The sequence below is a fragment of the Pinus tabuliformis genome, chromosome 3_2 (genome assembly GCF_031772625.1).
Source record: "Pinus tabuliformis cultivar Carrire ecotype Pingquan chromosome 3_2, CPIR1, whole genome shotgun sequence".
Lineage (NCBI taxonomy): Eukaryota > Viridiplantae > Streptophyta > Pinopsida > Pinales > Pinaceae > Pinus > Pinus tabuliformis.
In genome coordinates, this window is record NC_142302.1 from 20064248 (window position 1) to 20083245 (window position 18998).

General features: G+C 37.8%; 1 protein-coding gene across 3 annotated transcripts in view; it reads right to left on the reverse strand.

Moving 5' to 3' along the window:
- Positions 1-12122: 12122 nt before the first annotated feature.
- Positions 12123-18998, reverse strand: part of LOC149179588 (uncharacterized) — a 128965-nt gene continuing 122089 nt past the window's right edge. For all 3 annotated transcript variants that reach the window (XM_089415726.1, XM_089415724.1, XM_089415725.1), the window contains 4 exons: positions 14053-14170; positions 12972-13042; positions 12732-12821; positions 12123-12536 (listed from right to left, as the gene is read on the reverse strand). In XM_089415726.1, coding sequence (XP_089271852.1) covers positions 12312-12536; positions 12732-12821; positions 12972-13042; positions 14053-14152 — 486 coding nt within the window. In that variant the 5' untranslated portion in view covers positions 14153-14170 and the 3' untranslated portion in view covers positions 12123-12311. The remainder of the gene's footprint in view (positions 12537-12731; positions 12822-12971; positions 13043-14052; positions 14171-18998) is intronic.

Below are 18998 nucleotides of genomic sequence, written 5' to 3' on the forward strand. Positions count from 1 at the left end.
GAAGACGCAGAAAGAAGGACGCTAGGGAAACAGGTCATCTCTTTGACCAGCGTTGACCAAGCGTTGACCTTCCAGAAGTGCGGATTGGGTGTGGTTGCCTCTCCTAGGCAGGCTGCAATTTTTGGCACGAAAATCGAGGTGATCTGACCTCTGGTTTGACCGGTGTTGACTGCCCTAGTTTAGGGCTGCAAGTTGACTTCAGAAATCTGCAAATTGACTGAACTTTTGGCACTGTTCAAGGGTTGTTTCTTCAGGCTGTTCGAGGACAAGTTGACCGAAAATTGACCAAGTATTTTAGAGGTCAATTTCAGCTAGTTTGACCAAATTTGACTTCGCTGATCTAGGGTTTGTTGCTGCTGATATAAAATTGCAAAATTCAGATTTTGGATTATTTCTCTCTGCTGAACTATTGAAGATAAAAAAAGATTTGATCAAAGGGTTTCCCCACATTGGGGTTTGTCCCTGGCTAGCCACCACATCTTGTGTCTTTTGTCTTGGCTTGTTTTTTGTTGATCATTTAATGTTCTATCTGCACTTTACTTAATGTATATGTGATTGCTAATCTGTGACTAATAAGAAGAAAAATAAGTAAACTGCTCTAAGCATAGAACATACCATAATTTAACAACATAGGATCTTGTTCCTCCTCCAAAGGGACGAAAACTTGTTAGATGCAAATGGGTTTACAAAACCAAGTTTGAACCAGATGGAAAAATTGATAAACATAAAGCTCGTCTTATTGTTAAGGGTTTTTCACAAGTTGAAGGTATTGACTATACTAAAACCTTCACCCATGTTGCCAAAATGAACTCTATCCGCCTTGTTATTTCCCTTGCAGCCTCTTTCAAATGGGAAGTCCATCAGATGGATGTTAAATCTATCTTCTTACATGGGGACTTGCATGAAGAAATCTATATGGAACAACCTCCTGGCTTTATACAAACAGACTCTAGCCTTGTATTTCGGCTTAAGAAATCTCTTTATGGTCTCAAGCAAGCCCCTCAGGCTTGGTATGCCAAAATGGATAGCTTTATTTTAGATAATGGCTTTTCTAGGTGTCATTCTGACAATATTGTCTACACCAAGAAAGTGGGTACGTCTCTTATCATTCTTGATACCAACCCTGAGGGGCTTGCTTGAGACCATAAAGGATTTCTTAAGCTGACATACAAGGCTCGAGTCTGTTTCTATAATGCCAGGAAGTTTTTGTAGTGATCCCAACCTTATAAACCATGTGAAGTCCATCCTTGAAAAGAAATTTGAAATGACAGACTTAGGACACTTGCATTATTTTCTTGGTCTTCAAGTCTTGCAATCCAAGGAAGGTATTCCCCTTTCCCAGTCCAAGTATGCATGTGATCTTCTACGCCACTTTCACATGGAAGATTGTAAGTCAGCCCCTTCTTGCTTTTAATCTGGAGCCAAACTTTCAGTCACTTGTACTTCCCCTGAAGTTAATGCTACCTTATACCGTCAATCTGTAGGAAAAATTTTGTATCTGACCCACACCCATCCTAATCTTTCCTTTGATGTTGGCCTTATTGCTTGGTTTATGAAAAACCCACATGAAAGTCATTGGAAAGAAGCTAAAAAAATATTTCGTTATGTTCGAGGTACAATTTAGTTTGGGATTCATTACAGTGCAGAAGCATCTCCTCTATTGGTTGGTTTCACTGACTCTGATTGGGCTGGTGACCCTGATGATCGGAAGTCTACTGCAGGTTATGCCTTCACTCTTGGTTCTAGACTTATTACATGGCCTTGCAAGAAACAAAGTGCCATTTCTCTTTCTTCAGCAGAAACAAAGTATAGTGGCGCCATAGAAGCTAGTAAGGAAGCCTTGTGGCTTCGTCAGATCCTGTCAGAGTTTGGATTTCAGCAGCAGCATCCGACTACACTTTGGTGTGATAATCAAAGTGTCATTCAACTATGCAAAGATCCAGTCCAACATCAGCGCAGCAAACACATTGAACTACACATACACTTCATCGGAAAGCTCTTTCATGACCATGTTCTTGAAGTACAATATTGTTCAACCGATGATCAAGTTGCAGACATCTTTACAAAGGCTCTCACGGAAGTAAAGTTTACTAAACTTCGATTTATGGTTGGAGTTCAAGAAGTTGTCACTATGGGGGGATACGCTCTAATGCCTCCTTCCTTCTCCTATTGTGTCATATTTGTACATCCTTCAATCCTATCCCAAGTTGTTCTAAGGGGAGAATGTTAGGATATTCTAACACATAGGAAATAGTGAAGTATAACTTGATCTAGTGTATAGTTAGGTAAAGTTTGTTTCTTTAGTATGTACTTTTTGTAACTTACAATCTGAAGGTCACGATATGTTCTAGACATGAAGTGATCCAATGGTTCATTCTCTCCTCAGTATTACCAACACTTGATCTGTGGCTTAACACCCGATTGGTCCATGATCTCTATTTAAAGAGCATTGAAGGTCATTTATAAGGTGACCATTCATGAGAGAAGCTTATGTAAATTTTCTTTCTTTTACATTAATAAATTGCATGAAGTGGCCGCGTTGGTTCAAGTTGTACAATGTTTCCTTCTTTGAAGGTTTTAACCATGTCAAGAATACTGGTGTACTGATCTGTGATATGTTTGTGAGTGGTGTCCTTTGGTGTTCTATCTAAGGACTTACCCTGTAAATTCCTACACTTCAACCCAAACTCTAGAAAAGTTTTGTTGATGATACCTGTGTTGTCTGGCCCCATGGTTGTGAGAAGTTAGATTTGTTCCTTGTTCGTCTTAATTCTCAATCTGACTCCATCAAATTCACAATGGAGGTTAAGGTAGATGGTTGCCTTTCGTTCCTTGATGTTCGCATTTCTAGAATAGAAGATGATTCATTGTCACACCAGGTGTTTTGTAAAAAAAACTCATACGGAACAATATCTTCATGCCAATTCTCACCATTTTCTGGCACAAAAATTTGGAGTTCTTAACACTCTTGCTACATGTGCTCTAAAGATCTATGATAATAATCACCTAGAAGATGAGAAATCCCATCTTCTGAAAGTTTTTGAAAATAATAGCTAAAGTAAACATCAAGGTCTCGTAGCTTTTCAAAAAGCCAATAAAGGTCTGAGGATTAAAAAAGCTCATGATGAACAAGTTTCAAATGTTCAACTTTCGTTTATCCATGGGACCACAAATAAGATCGCTCCTATTCTTAAAAAGAATAATGTCTTCGCTACCTTCAAGCCCCTTAATACCATTAGAAGCTCCCTTAGATCTGTTAAGGACCCTGTGAACTCTAAAGACATGAAAGGGTTTACTCAATCCCCTACTCTTGTGGGATTCCCTACATCGGGGAACTAGTCGCTCCATTAATCTGAGAATTCAATAGCATGCAACAGACATTAAGCCTAATCGTTCCCACTCCTTGGCTATTGCTAAATATGCAGAGAAAAATTGAGCACTATGTTTGCATTGAGGATTCCAGGGTCATTGCAATAATTGATCATTTCCACCATAGAAAGTTGAGAGAGGCCATTGAAATTGAGAAACAGACGAAAAATCTCAACAAAAATGATGGTTGAAAATTGAGTAAGAATTGGATTCCTGCGCTCTCTTCGTGATTATTTTTTTTTTCTTTTTTTGTGTATTTTTTTTCCTTTGTTCGTATTTCTTTTTATATATATATATATATATATATATATATATAATCTTTGTTCTTCTTCTAACATATTTTTATTTATCCTAAATTTTTCTTGACTCATTCCTATAAAGTGTTATATATAATATCCTAATAAAATTTTATTTATTATTCAAATAATATTATTTTTCAATAACTATTTTAAATGTTTAACGTACCATAAAGATTTCATTTATTAATATTTTATTTCCCTTCGTATTTTTGTTATATCACCAACTTATTTAGTTTTATTTATTAATATTTTATTTCCCTTCATATTTTTATTCATTTGCGAACTTATTTAGTTTTCTTTTTCTTAATATAAATATATATTTTAGTTTATTCTTAAATGGTTCTATTTACCTAATATAATCATTATTCTTATTTATCTCTAAATCAAGAGATATAATTTTATCTTTTATTTCTTTTTAAGTTTTCTATAATCTTTTTTACTTTTATTCTTATTATTAATCTTTATCCTATAATTTTATAATTTATATAATAATAATTTATTTTAATAATAAAACTATACTTTTGGTACCAATCTTTTTTCCTCTTTTTCTCAATTTATTATATAATATAATAATATATTATTAATTTAGTCAAAAGTTTTTGTCTTTTTTTATTTTATCTATTATTCCCCTATTTTTTAATTTTTTTCTATTTCTAACAATGAGTTTCTCTAACCAACTTAAAATTTTTAATAGTTTCTTATATATTGACCAATGTATTTTTAATATTTTCTTATATATTGAGCAAAACTCTCCCTTTAACCTTTTTATTTTGATTAAAATAAGATAGATATATATATATATATATATAGATATATATCGGTTAATTTTGGAACAGGTTGCATTTCTGTCATTTAATCCCAAGGATAGATCGGTTTTTCCACCTTGATCCTAAAGATGAACCACATTAGAGGGTTCAAAACATCGACTACCAAATGATGTTGATGTAATTAATCCAAAAGTTGGTTTCAAAAAATCAATATGGATCACAAAAGTCTGATATCAAAAAAGGTGGTCAACTAATCGATCGATTGATATAGTCATTGCTAAACGCAGGGACTAATAAACACCAACCAAATAAAGCACTTCGAGCTCAAGTGCTATGTCTCAGAAGCAGCGATTCAACCAAAATCCCCTAGGACACCTAGCATCATCCTTTTAAAACTCATGCCATTTAGGTGGGCATGCCATATCCAGAATGAACCAATGTTGTGAAAATCGCAATCAATGTAAAATGAACGAGGGCCCGGAAAAAGAAAAAATCATAAAAATTGGGAAAAAATCGACAAAACATCAGAAAAATTTAAAATATATATATATATATTCATTTGTTTTTAATTTTTTTAGTATCTAAAGCATCCACAACATAAAATAAATGCATTGACACATAAATATGAAAAGAAAACTGATATATAAGATGTGTAATATGTCTAGTGCTACATCACATATAACAGTGAATCATGTCCTGAATCACGAGTCACGAGTCTTGACTCAGCCTCAAAATATCAACAAAAAATATAATAATATATCTCATATCATGAGTCATACAATGGAATGAACCACTAACTAACGATTTCCTCTCCCCTCTTGCAAGAAAATGTAATAGTTTTCCCTCTAGATGAAGAAGGCCCTGGGGTTGGCACTGGACTCTGATGTCCTCTAAAAGAACTAGGAGCCAGAAGAGCTAGACCACGTCCTCCACTAGTGACCATGGTAGGTGGTGTCACCTCCTCCTCCTATTGCTCCTCCTCCACTCTCCGTTGAACTGCGACTTCCTTCACTACCTCCTCCTCTAACAAATCAGGGTTCAATTCCATGACAGGTTTTTCAACCTCAACCCTCCATGCAGATGTCAATCCCATCCAATGAGATGGCCTCCACATCAAGTGTCTTCTAATGTTGCCTCACCCACAATCGAAAATTGCAGTAGACGTAGACCATGTCGTTAAGGCATTCAGACCCCAACATGTTTGAAAGCCATAAATTATAAATTAATAATTATAAAAAAAAAAAATTATAATTATTTTCCAAGGAAATATCCATGCAGATCCAGTCTAAGGGATCACTTCTCACTGGCTTATTAGCAAAGATTAACCCTGAGGAGGTCGATAAGAATTGACCCCGTGACCTCCCATTAGTGAGGTGCTTTGAGCGACGAAAACTCGACAATTGAGCTAATGCTTGAGGCTTAGTTTTTATAATTTTTATTATTTAATGAATTCAAATAATTAATTTATTATTGGCGATTTTTATGATTTTATTGCCATTTTTTCATTTAAAAAAATTCTTGGTGGTTTTTTAAAGATTTTTTTGGCAATTTTTACAATTTTTTTGGCAAATTTTAGATTTTTACAATTTTATTGCAATTTTTTCAAAGCTAAAAAATCGCCAATAACATCGGCACACGAAAAAATTTCGCAACACTGGAATGAATGTAGACGTTCTAATAATCTGTCAAGCATGCAATGAACCAACACACAGTTGCACGCCATTCTTTCAAACCTAAAAAGACTGGGATATTAAATAGTTTATTCAGTTCAATAGGAAATCCACATTAAATATTTTTGGTTTCTTGCACCAAATTTTGCAACTACATCATGCATTGTTGTAAGGGTTCAAATATGATATTAATTTTGCGTATGGACAATACCAACTTCCCACAAAATGCTTCATAGATAAAAAGGAAAAACGGCATTTAACATATTGACTCTTCCAGTTGTAGCATCATCGTTGACAGGCCAAGAAAGCAGCTCACTGGAAGATGATTGTGACCCTATTTGGCTTACAAAAGAAAGTAATCATCAGTGGGAAAGAATTTCAAAGGACAAGCGCTGCAATCTCTTTGGTGAACAATTGCTTACTCGATGTGGGGCTTTTGATTTAGTCATTTGTAATGGCTTGAATAGATGGGCAAATTCTGGTAATTTCACTTGCAGTACTTACAATGGAGCAAGTGTGGTAGATTATGTAATTTGCTCGCATGGTATGTGTGAGAAAAGGGAGGAAGTTTTGATTGAAGATCAACTGTGGGACTTGAAATCAGGTCACAAGCCAATTTATTTATGTTTCTCTTGGATTGGAAAGAAACAATTAGAGTCAAAAATTCAGCGTGTCCAACAAAATCTCCCACAGGGCAGAATTATTTTGACCCCAGAAAATTGTAATACCTTCAAAATGACGCTAGAGAGGCTCTTCGGGAAGGAGAAAATTACAATTCACAGCGCTCATAGTCATGAATTAACACATTTAATTCAATGCGCACTTGCAAAGTGCAAAAGAGCAAAAATTAAGAACTCTGAAACAAATTGCTTTCCGGTCAATGCTTGGTTTGATGAGGAATGCAAAAAGGCAAGGAGAATGTGGAAAGACTCAAACAAGGATAACATAAAGCTCAAAGCTTACAAGCAGTTATTAAGCAAGAACAAGGCTGATTTCATGGCTTTAAGGAGGGAAGAACTAATATTCATTGGGAAAAATAATCCCAAATTATTTTGGAAGGAACTCCAACCGAAAAAGATACAAATTGGAAATAATATTACAGCTTCTAAATGGTTTGACTATGCAATACAACTCTATGAGCAGGTTCCCAAGGTTGACCCTCCCCCCTTGGTCAACACTGATACTGAACTTTTCATGGTACAAGAGATACAGATGGGTATCAAGAAGTTGGGTGTTGGAAAAGCAAAAGACTTAGCTGAAATCCAAGCAGAATATCTAAAGTGGGGCTCAAAATTTCTTGCATCTCACATTACAAAAATCTTCAACAACGTCATACAACAAGGGCTCCCCACAAATTGGACAACTAGTCTGGCAATAACTCTTTTCAAGAGTGGTGACGTCAATAATCCCTCCAATTATAGGACCATCATGATAAACCCTTTGTTTGCAAAGCTATTTGGAAGCATGCTAGAAAACAAAATTAGCAAGTGGGCAGAAAAAAGAGATAAACGTGCTAAAGGGCAAGCAGGTTTTAGACCTAAACATTCCACAGTTCATCATTGTATAACTTTAAGGCACATCATTGAAAAAGTGTGGGAGAAAAAGGAAGAAGTCTTTTGTTGCTTTGTTGATTTCAGAAAAGCGTTTGACTCGATTCCCAGGGATAAGCTTTGGCACAAAATGGAGGAACTTGGGGTTTCTAAACATTTGAGAGCAGTTGTGCATAGGCTGTATGAAGAGGTAAGCGTCAAAATTAGAACTTCAGCAGGCATTTCTGAAAGTTTTAGAAGCGATATCGAGGTCAAGCAAGGTTGCCCACTGTCTCCTAACCTTTTTGTTTATATATCGACAAGCTTGAGGAGTGGTTAAATTCACAAGGGGGTGATGGTATCTATTTGGGCAAGTTTGTTATAAGGCTTCTTTTGTATGCAGATGATCTTATTTGATTGCTAAATCGACTCTTGGTTTGCAAGAGCACTTACTATCCCTTGAGCATTTTTGTACAATTGTGGGGATGCAAGTCAATATCAACAAAATGAAAGTAGTGGTCTTCTCTGAGAAAAGAAAACATAACCAGCATATGTTCTACTTTGAAGGCAACATTCTAGGAGAAGTTGCGGACTACAAATACCTCATAATTGACTTCAACAAAAAACTAAGCTGGAATGGTTGTAGAAAGAAAATAACTTTGGGGGGTTGGAAAGCATTTTATGCTTTTCAAAATAGGTGTAGAGAGGCAGCGTTATGGGACTGGAACACCACTCAAACTCTTTTTGGGCTTCTAGTGATTCTGGCAGTTCTCTATGGTTGTGAAATATGGGCCAGCAGTACATCCGACATGCAGTGGAGACAAATTGAGAAAATTCAAAAACGTTTGATTACAAACAAATTTAAGATTAAAAGTGCAGTTCCTTACGATATCTTGCTAAGTGAAACAAGGATTGCTCCTATTGAAGCAATTGCTATGGTGCAAGTCATAAGGTATTTAAAAAAAATTGAGCAAATGGAAGAGGGTAGATGGCCTAAGGTTGTCTTTAATGATAGATTGTGCAAGAGAAAAAAAACTTGGATGCAGCAAAATAACAAATGGTTTAGTAAATGGGGTATTTGCTTGAACGTGTGTCCCATAAACAACAAAGAGATAAAAGCTTTTGTTATGGAAAAGTTCCACAAGCATATTTGGGATAAGGAGCTAGGAAGAAAGAAAAATTACTATATTGAAGTGTTTAATCCCACTCATAGTCATCAACCAAAAGCATACATAGAGGCCAATATCTCTTGGAGAGCCAAAATTCTTATTGCTCAGTGAAGGACTAATTCTCATCAACTCCATTGTGAAACAGGGCGCTGGAAAAGGCCAAGGAAAGAGTATGCATTTTTTTGTTCTTCCGGAAAAGTGGAAACAAAAAAACATTTCATTTTAGAATGTGAGGCTTTCAAAGACAACAGGGAAAGTTATGCAAATACGCTGGCAGCTAGCTCTTGGGATAATCTATTTAGCGAGGGGTTTGTCGAGAAGCTGGGAGCATTTATTTTGAAGCTTCACAGAAAAAGGGCCGAATACATCAAGCAGATGAAGAAGCAATCTGTCCCATAGGCTATCTTTAGCCTCATGGACGTTAAAAATAATTTCTTTCTTTCTTTCTTTCTTTCTTGCTAGTACGTTTTGCTCCTTCTAAGATTGTGTAACGAATATTTTGAGGGATTTTGCTAGGTGATCAAAGAAATACATATATTATCTCCATAGCTAGTATTTTATTTTATTTGGGAAATTTTATGAATGTTAGAATATTAATCACGTCGTTTGTGACTATTGATATGACAGTGAATCATCAATGGCAGTTGGCGGGGGAGTCAGCTAGGTTAGGTAAATAATAAAGACAGTCGGTGGAATCCCTATAGATTCTCTGATTGTGCTTCTATATAAATTGCCTTAATCGACAAGCTCACTTTGTGAGTTTCAACATGGTATCAGAGCCATGTTCAAGTAAGCTCTGCAGTGGTGGTTAAACCAGGAGCAACGTGGACGACTTGTCTGGCCTAGCTTGGAGGACATCGAGTCAAAAGATTGAACCTGTTGTTGAGCGCTGCGTAGAGGAAACAAAGACCGTGTGAACTGTTGCAGAATTGTGTGAAGCCCAAGCAAACTTGGCCATACCGCCACACCGCTTGTGAATTTGATTGTGCATTTAATCACTTCTCTAAGAGTGCTGCTGCTATTCGATCATACTGGTGTGGTTGTCGGGATACAAGAATATAGCAGAGCATCATTGGTGACTAGTGTGAAAAGGAGCCTCATGCATTGTGATTAAATCAACGTGAAGACAAGCATTTTGTTTGGTGCTTGTCACCATTGTTGAGTGAAGGTCTGGAGTTGTGCAAGGGAATTGTGCAAATGTCAATTTTGAACAAAAAGTAGTTCCAGTCATGCTTAGAGTCAGTTCGGTGTGTAAGCATTTTCTATGGTGAGCCGACTATTGGTGTTTTTGGTGAGGCTGCATGACCTGTGGAGGGTTGAAATGGGAGCCAATTGTGGCCTTGAAGAGGATGTGTTTCGCCAATGTCGTGAGGGCTCAGTGAATGATGGTCGTTGATGGCCGAATCATGCAGTGTGGTGAACACAACGTAGTAGTATAGCGTGTTAAATAAAGGAGCACGTGAGAATCAATCCCTTCGCCATAAACGCCTTGGAGTATTTCTGCACTAGAACTGGAGCAAATCGCATGTGTATTGATGCCAGGATTGTGTGAGTGCTATTGCAAGAAAGTCGTTGTCGAGCTGTATTTGAAAAGTCGAGTTTTGAGATCTATCGTTGAGGAGCAACCTTGAAGGGGCGGCTGCATAGTGCTGTGAACTTGTAGGTCAACGTACATGGTGGAAAGGTTGTCGAGTAGTAAAGTGTTGCAACCACTGGTCAAGAAGGCTAACACTGAAGTGATGTGATGAGCATTGTCACTGTTGTTTCAACGTGACATGGAGAGCTAACCGTTGTGCAGAGATCGTGAGCCTGCATCAGCTGAAATTGTTTGCATGCCAGTTCAAAGCCCAGGTGAGCTGTGAGGAGACAGAGCTCAAGTGAGTTGTTGAGAGGTCGCTTTGTAAGGTGAGACTCACTGCCAGAGCTTGTGGAGCTGTGTATGACCAGCGTTGTCTGGAAGAGGGCATAAAGGTGAGCCTAGGGGTGTGTGAGCTCAGAGCCAGCGCTGTAAGCTCGATGGTGTGCAGAGCTGAAGGCTCTGTGGTGTGAAGAGCCAAAGGAGGGCTCGGTGGTTGTGAAGGCCAAGTGGAGTCTGCCCTGTTGTTGACGTTGTTGGAGAGCGTTGTTTAATGCCTATGTGGCGTAGGAGTTTCCAGTGGAGCGTTGGCAGATAGGAGTGTCTGTAACTGAGTGTCCACTGAAGAGGGTTGTGTCGACCGTGACGCCTGTGTGGCACAGACTTTCCAGTGGAGTGTTGGTATATAGGAGTGTCTGCAATCGAGTGTTCGATGAAGAAGGTTTTGTCGACCATGATGCCTGTGTGGCATAGGAGTTTCCAGTGGAGTGTTGGAAAATAGTAGTGTTTTCAATCGAGTGTCCACTAAAGAGGGTTGTGCCAACCGTGATGCCTGTGTGGCGTAGATTGCAAATAGTTTCCAGTGGAGTGTTGGTAGATAGGAGTGTCTATAACCAAGTGTCCGTTGAAGAGGGTTGTGCCAACCGTGACACCTGTGTGGCGCAGAGAGTTTCCGATGGAGTGTTCGCAGATAGGAGTGTTTGCAACCGAGTGTCAACTGAAGAGGGTTGTGCCGACAGTGACGCATGTGTGGTGCAGATAGTTTCCAGTGGAGTGTGGCATATATGAGTGTTTGCAACCGAGTGTCTGTTGAAGAGGATTGTGCCGACCATGACGCCTATGTGGTGTAGATCGCAGAGAGTTTCCAATGGAGTGTTGGCAGATAGGAGTGTCTGCAACACCGTGTCTGCTGAAGAGAGTTGTGCTGTGTGAAACCAAGAGAAAAAATGAAAGGCCCCTTATCAAGTTTTTTTATGTATTGTTGTAAGCCCTAGCTGAGACTGACCAGCAAGCACCTTAAAGTTTAGGTCGTCGTGATTATGGGGAGGTTTGTTAGAATATTAATCACGTCGTCTGTGACTATTGATATGACAGTGAGTCATCAATGGAAGTTAGCCGGGAGTTGGCAGGAATCGGCTAGCTTAGGTAAATAATAAAGACAGTGGGTGGAATCCCTATGGATTCTCCAGCTGTGCTTCTGTATAAATTGTTTTATCTGTAATGCAATCGAAAAATTCATCGTGATTAAGGGGAGGTTTGTTAGAATACTAATCACGTCGTCTGTCACTGTTGATATGATGGCGAGTCATCAATGGCAGTGGACTGGGAGTCAGCGGCAGTCAGCTAGCTTAGGTAAATAATAAAGACAGTCTATGGAATCCCTGTAGATTCTCTGGTTGTGCTTCTGTATAAATTGTCTTATCTGTAATGCAATCGACAAGCTCACTTTGTGAGTTTCAATGGTGAATAAATTCATGCCTAGTTCAACCCGCTATCAACAAATTAAACAGCAGATTAATTCTTGAAGATTACTTGTTTATAAAATACATCTTGAATAGCTTAAGGCAAACTGGATGCCAAAATATTCCAGCAGTGCCAAAGCTAAGCCAAATAAATAAAAAAGAAAAATGGTTCATCTAAGAAGTAGAACTATCAACGCTTCTTTTTTCCCTTGTGTTTCTTTGATTTGCCTTTCTTCTTTGTTTTGCCCGTTTTGTATACACTTTCCTCGCGTTCTTCAACATTTTTTTGCAAAGGCTTAACATGCAAAATTCCGTATTTGAAATATCCTTCAGATGCCATCAGCCCTCGATCCTCTCTCTTACGTATGTTTTCAGTTTTCTTTGAATGTTTTGCAGGCCGACCGAAAAGAATCTCCTGTCAGAAGTGACCAATTACAAAATGCTCAGAATAAAATAAAATAACATAAAAAGGAAAACATGCCATTGCTTAAATGACGAATGTACACACCCAATGAACAAAAGGAACCACAAACGAAATCATAAATAGCCTGAACTCGAAATACATATAACGACTTAGGATGTCTCTATGCCGCTAGAATCAAAGGCTCACCTCATTCTTAATTGTCTCTTCCTTCATACGTTCTTGCTTCTTCCTAATACGTTTACCTACGGAAATGGGTGTTTTGATATTCTTTGAAGGCTGTGCATAGCAGCAAGGAAAGTTAGAGGCATGTGCAGTGACTTCCCACATAAATATGTTCCACAACAGAAGTAGAATGACCAAAAACAGCAAAAAATAGCTTGCAAAGTAGAAAAATTTAACATATAGGAGTCTACTTCAGAAACTTGCCTTTCCACCCAGAGCTAACACCCTTTGGTTCTCCATGGCCTTCCGTTTCTTCCAAGGCAGTTGTGAAACTCCTGATAACAAATATTTTGTTAATGCAAAGCACATTTCCCGCATGACCTCCACATGTTTACCATGATGTTCACCTCATCATTGATTTCTATACTCTCAGAACTGTAATCCCAAAGAAGTTTATATCCATTGCAACCTTTTCAATATAAAGTAACCCTGACTCTAGCTTTAGATTGACTGGAGTTCTCAGTTTTCTTGAACCTTCAACCACTATGAATTCCGAAAAGATAGAACTTTTATTTTCTAGACTTAACATTTTTAATCTAAAATAGGATGCACTGTACAAAATATCCATGCAAATATTTGAGATGATGATGAGAAAACGAGAAGACATCCAACTTCCTTCGGCCCTATGAAAACTTCAACTGACATACACAGCATGGGATTGCAGATTTTTCATTGCCTTGCCTCTATAACCTATCCCTTTCCCCTTGGGAATTACTATGCCTTATCCCAGTATAGCCCAATAATATTTCAAATCTTTATATGCAATCAGCTTCCTCTACCTATTATTGTCTCATATATAGTTAAATGTTCAAAAGGGGTAAAACAATTATTACACTTGGACGTTTCTCTCCATTATAATATTCTACAAGTTCAAAAGTGTAGCAGCCCTCAGCTAACTACATGAACATTTATAGCATAATACCCAACTCAGGTTTTAAGCAATTGAAAAGATACAATGTGCCTTAGTTGATTTGTCACTCAAAACAAGCCTGTTGCGAAGGCTAAATTTTGATATCCAGCAAAAGACAAAGCCTTATTTACAGAAGCATGGCCTGGAGCATATCTCTAGCTGCAGTTATATCTACGTGCAAGATCAACTGTTAAATTCATGGATGGTGAGAAAACAAACATGCTCTACTGGAAAAGAAATCTCCCACAAAACTAAAGACGAAATAATTGAAATAACCTTTCCATATATGAAATGATGCATGTTCAAATAAAACCTTCAAACATGCAAATAATTGCATTCCAGACATCATGTCGAGAGTGAGGAGAAACAGCGCACCTAACTCTTCAACTTCTTTAAATATTTTGTCAAACATCTCTTTTTCTTCATGAGGAGACACCTGCTCAGTTAATTGCCTGGATTGTGTGCTTTTGAACATATCAGATAAGTTGGACGACTGCAATTCCATCAAGCACCACCAGAATAATATACTCAAATTCATTTCTTAATAAACAATACCACTGAACAGCTATCTCTAAGAGCTGACCATCAAACACCAAATAATATAACCCTAATGATGCATGATTATATGAAGTACACGAGAATGAACCTTAGGAAAAAAACATTGTCGCTGCTAGAACACATCTAAAATTCATGGCTGACTGTACTGAAAAAGAGCATCCATCTTCAAAGCTTTCACACATATCAACAGAAAAATTATCTGAAGCTTTGCTACTGCAAAATTAGGTATATATAAGAGAACATACTCGGACAACAAACAATGTTAAGTTCAATAAGCAAGCCAAAGGGTAATATGTAGGTTAGAATGGTCAAAAAATAATCAATAAAAAGACCTTAGAGAGAAACAGGGTCAGCGGGAGCCTGGAAGAGTACTTGTATAAATTCATGCACACATGGATGGTCAGTGCTATTCAATAGATATTTCTACTCTGCCAGCTTGATTTTGACCCATGTTCAAGATTTTGTGATCCTGATTGTTATCCCTCATATTGCATGAGGATTTGCACATTTGATTATTATAACATGATTCAGAGATTTGCACATTTGATTATTAGAACATGATTCAGAGATTTGCAGGATGGTACAATACTACAACGATTATGGCCCTGTAAAGGTTGGACGTTATATGATAGCTCCATGAAGATGGTACTTCTATCGGGTGGTTTGGTGCTTTGGTTGGAGGAAACTCACGTCTCCTTGGTTATCATTCCTCATATTACATAGCTTTCATTTTGATGGATCAGCACACTAGTAGATTCTTATGAGATGTTTGCTTTGCACACCCTACCTCACATAGTGATTACAGCATCATGGTATTAACTTTGGTATACTCATTCATAATGTTGAGGGAACTCTTTACATTTGCATGAAAATCCAGCCCTCCAAATTGTTACTTGGGCAGTCCGTGACATTCCCTCTACACACTAGTAACTATGGACCCATGCATGTATACAATCAGCCCGTGACCACTTTCTTTGATGTCTGTTGCAGCAATAAATCAGAAGAGCACTGTTCTCGGTTTTGTTGACTCATCATGTTCTCATTTTATGAGATCTTTCAATGGTTTGATCTTCCATTGAGTCATGACTAGATTAATCAGCCTTGAGAGGGCACACCTCTGACCAGAGGAAGACAAAGACTGTATTAACTTATTTCCAGCAGCAAAGGTACAATAAATCAGAACTTTCTCTCTTATTAGGACAAATTCATGGAAAAACCACAGTTTACTTCAGATCTGTTTCATGGACTTGATGACAGCAGGAAAGACGGTCACATTGGCATTACAAATGTGCCTTTGAATGGTTGTTTTAGCATATCTGAAGGTAAAGACACTGGAGAAGAGGAGTGCCCAACTTGTAGGTATTGTAAAGGTCATATCATGGTATATCTGCAGAAGAGTTATAAGGAGGATGCAGTCATACAACACTCCAAGAACATATACTAGAACAGGCAAGCAAATGATGATGATAGTCATCCTGTAGGTAACACTGGAAGAAGATACCAGGATGATTTCCAGATTTCAAGAAAGTGCAGTGCCAATCTCATGCCACTGAATGGATCCCTTTCCTACCGTGTATTGCTGTTCTTGAGCTTTTCTCTGAGCCTTTATATTGCTACTCTTTAAATTTTTTACACCAGAGCATAAGCAGTCTACAGATATACTCGCAAAGGAAAATTTTACATTTAAGGTGGTTGGAAGTAGACTCGACGGTTAATATAAATTAAAAAAAACATATGGCAGAGTTAACCTTTCCAAAGCCATGAAGGCTAAAGGAATTTGTCCTCTAACTCGTCCATCTCAACAAACATAATAGATTGAATGCTGGAAAATACAAAATTTTGGGAAAGGGCTGACCTGTTCCAAGCCCTAAGCTAGGGCCAACCCATGTTCATTTGACGAATGGCAAGTATTTATATAGCTGATTGGGGTGCATTTTGATGTTTATTTGTTTCTTCTTCAGCACAACAGTGATTTGGTTCTGTTTTGTCTCATATACTAGTATTGTTGAGGTGAGACATAGCATTTTCTAAGCATGCTGCTATTACTTTTGTGAGGATGACTGGACTGGGGATAATCCTCCCAGCATCCCAACTGCTTTAGATTCCCCACTCCTAAAGGCCACTATTTTCTGCATCCGTTATCTTTGTTAGGGATCAATCTACTACAAGCAGATTATGATGTCAAGACAGACATTACACTAGATTTCCTGTAGCAGATTTCTGGAGGCTTTAAACTATAGCAGCGGGAGATCATTTCACCACATATTTAAAAGACCTATCACCATTGGGTTAAGAAAATATGGGCACCATGCTTAGCCTAATATAGGCTGTAATAAGCACTGTTTTTCATAGCAGCACGAGATATATGACCCATGGCTGTTCTGGGATGATTACTTTGTTCATGTTTCATCATATCTACAGCAGCACTGAAGAATGTTGGTAACCAGTCCTTGGTAGCATTATGAACAGATTTTACCTTGCAAAAAATCTTGAACCCAGATTTGCGGACTGTTTAACAGCCTCTCACATTTGGCATTCTGAATGAAAGTTGGTGGTCCATTTAAGATCTGTTTAGGCATCGCCCTGTGTAAATAAAAATCAGCTAATCATTTAAACAGCAATTATGTGTAGGTGGGACAGTTCAGAATGGATAAGGAATCATAGTACCAAATGACATGCGAACAGATCATTAGCTGGATTGTATGGCATGCAAAGAGCTGATCTAAGCTTCCATTCTAATATGTGTGCTCTATACTCTATGAAATTAATGTTGAAGAAAACGTAACTAGGTTCGGTTTTCATTATGACTTGTAAATATAATATTATGAAAAGAAACATTTATTATTCCTTGCATCATGGTTTTCATGAGCAAGATGTGTACACCATAGGTCAAGAACATCTTCTTGATGTCTTTAGGATTTTGTGCCCTAACATAAATATTATGGAAGTCATGTCAAAAAGATCTACACTTCAAATGAATAAGTGTCTCTATCCCTTCCAAGTCAGCCTAAATGAAAATAGTGAGCTCCTTATGTCAGCCTAGATCATGGCTCACACGTCGGCCTATCATCATGTCAATGCTAACTCATATATATAACGTATGATGTGGCATTACAAGCCCAGAACTTCACATATCTCTGAAGCAGCAACGAATAAAGGAAGAACCACAGTAACCCCGAAAAGGCTCAGATAGTAAGGACTGTCTCTCGGTGTAATATACCTCTCGGTGGAAAGTTGAACACAGTTAATGCAACGAAGAAATCTTTACTGTAATGACTGTCTCTCGGTGAAGTCTATCTCACATATGATCTGTGCTCTCTAGGTGTTAGCTTGTTGCATCATTCCCAACATACTAAATATCTCCACACAAGGTCAAGTGAAGCATTGTAGTAGTCAAAAAATAGAGAGCTGTGTTAAGAAGATGAATGCATAAGGTGGCTGAAATCTGAAGGAGTGTTGTAAAGACTAAATATTGTGAAACAAAATTTGGATAGTGCAAGGGATAGTGATAAGAATATTGAAGGTTTAGTCAAATATTTGGAAAGGGTCTTGGTAATCATACAATAAAAATATATAAGAAGAGATTCAAAGGGTTTTCCTCTCTAAGAGAGGGAGGTTTTGGCCCTGGCAGAGAGCGTTCTGTGTTCTTGTCTTTATGTTTTTTGGTAGCAGTTTGATGAAACACACACTAATAAGAAGAAGAAGATCAAGCTAAGATAATTGTAAAAGTGCTTCACAAATTGTTATCAAGTCAAGAAGAATCACACTACACCTAATTGACCTAGATTCTTCAACAATTAATGCTAACCATAACTGAAAGAGAAACAAGAGAATCTGAAGGTTTGGGTAGGACCTTGAAGTATTCTGATTATCTTGCATACCTATACAGTAGACTTAGGCACATTTCTAGAAGCCAACAGCACAACCTAAATGACGAGGTTGTTCCAAATGATGAAGAACATTGATAACAAAAGTTTGTAAATACTGCAAGACATTTCCTTTCATTCAGTCTGTTGGAATTAGTTGATGAAAGACAGTAGTTCAGCCTTGTTGTTTAGAAGGGCAAAGATCAAAAAATTGCATCCATGACCCTACCCCCTTTTTTGTAGCACATGGAGAGCCACCTTTATGGAGGTTGTTATGCCTTGGAGACCTTATCGCACACATTTATGGGGATATGTGCCACTTTGTTCTAGGTGGATATCGGTGGCCACCAACCTCTTCCAATGTCTCAATGGTTCTCTATCTTTTTGGTAGTTTATCCATGAATTTCAGGTCCCAAACTTTCTAGGCCATTCTAAGGTCGTAAACAACGTTTTTTGGCAATGTAGGGGGCCAGGGGTTGCAATGGCATACCCTGGCCCCAATCAAAAGTTCTAGTCCTCAAATAGTTCTTTCAACGAGCTATCATGCACCCCAAACAAATATTGCAAGAAAAATTTGTGCCCCCAGGAAGTTGATTTATCAACCAACCACCGTAGGACTTGCAAATTTTTTGGTCTTTCATCTTCTAGGGATAGGTTTTTGGACCTCTAGGGTTCTTTCTTTATGTTAAAAGGGCATTGTTTCAATGTATTGTGATAGTTTTTACAAATATGCATAGTTCCCATCTCTCTTTGTACAGGTGAACGATGCGCTTGATAACACCCGTTATCAACCTCTAGAAAACAATTTCCAAAGATGATATCTGCAAAGTCAACTAGGTCATTGTGTCCCTCAAGTGTTGTCACGGTGTATTTCATGTAAGGCTCACTTTATACTCA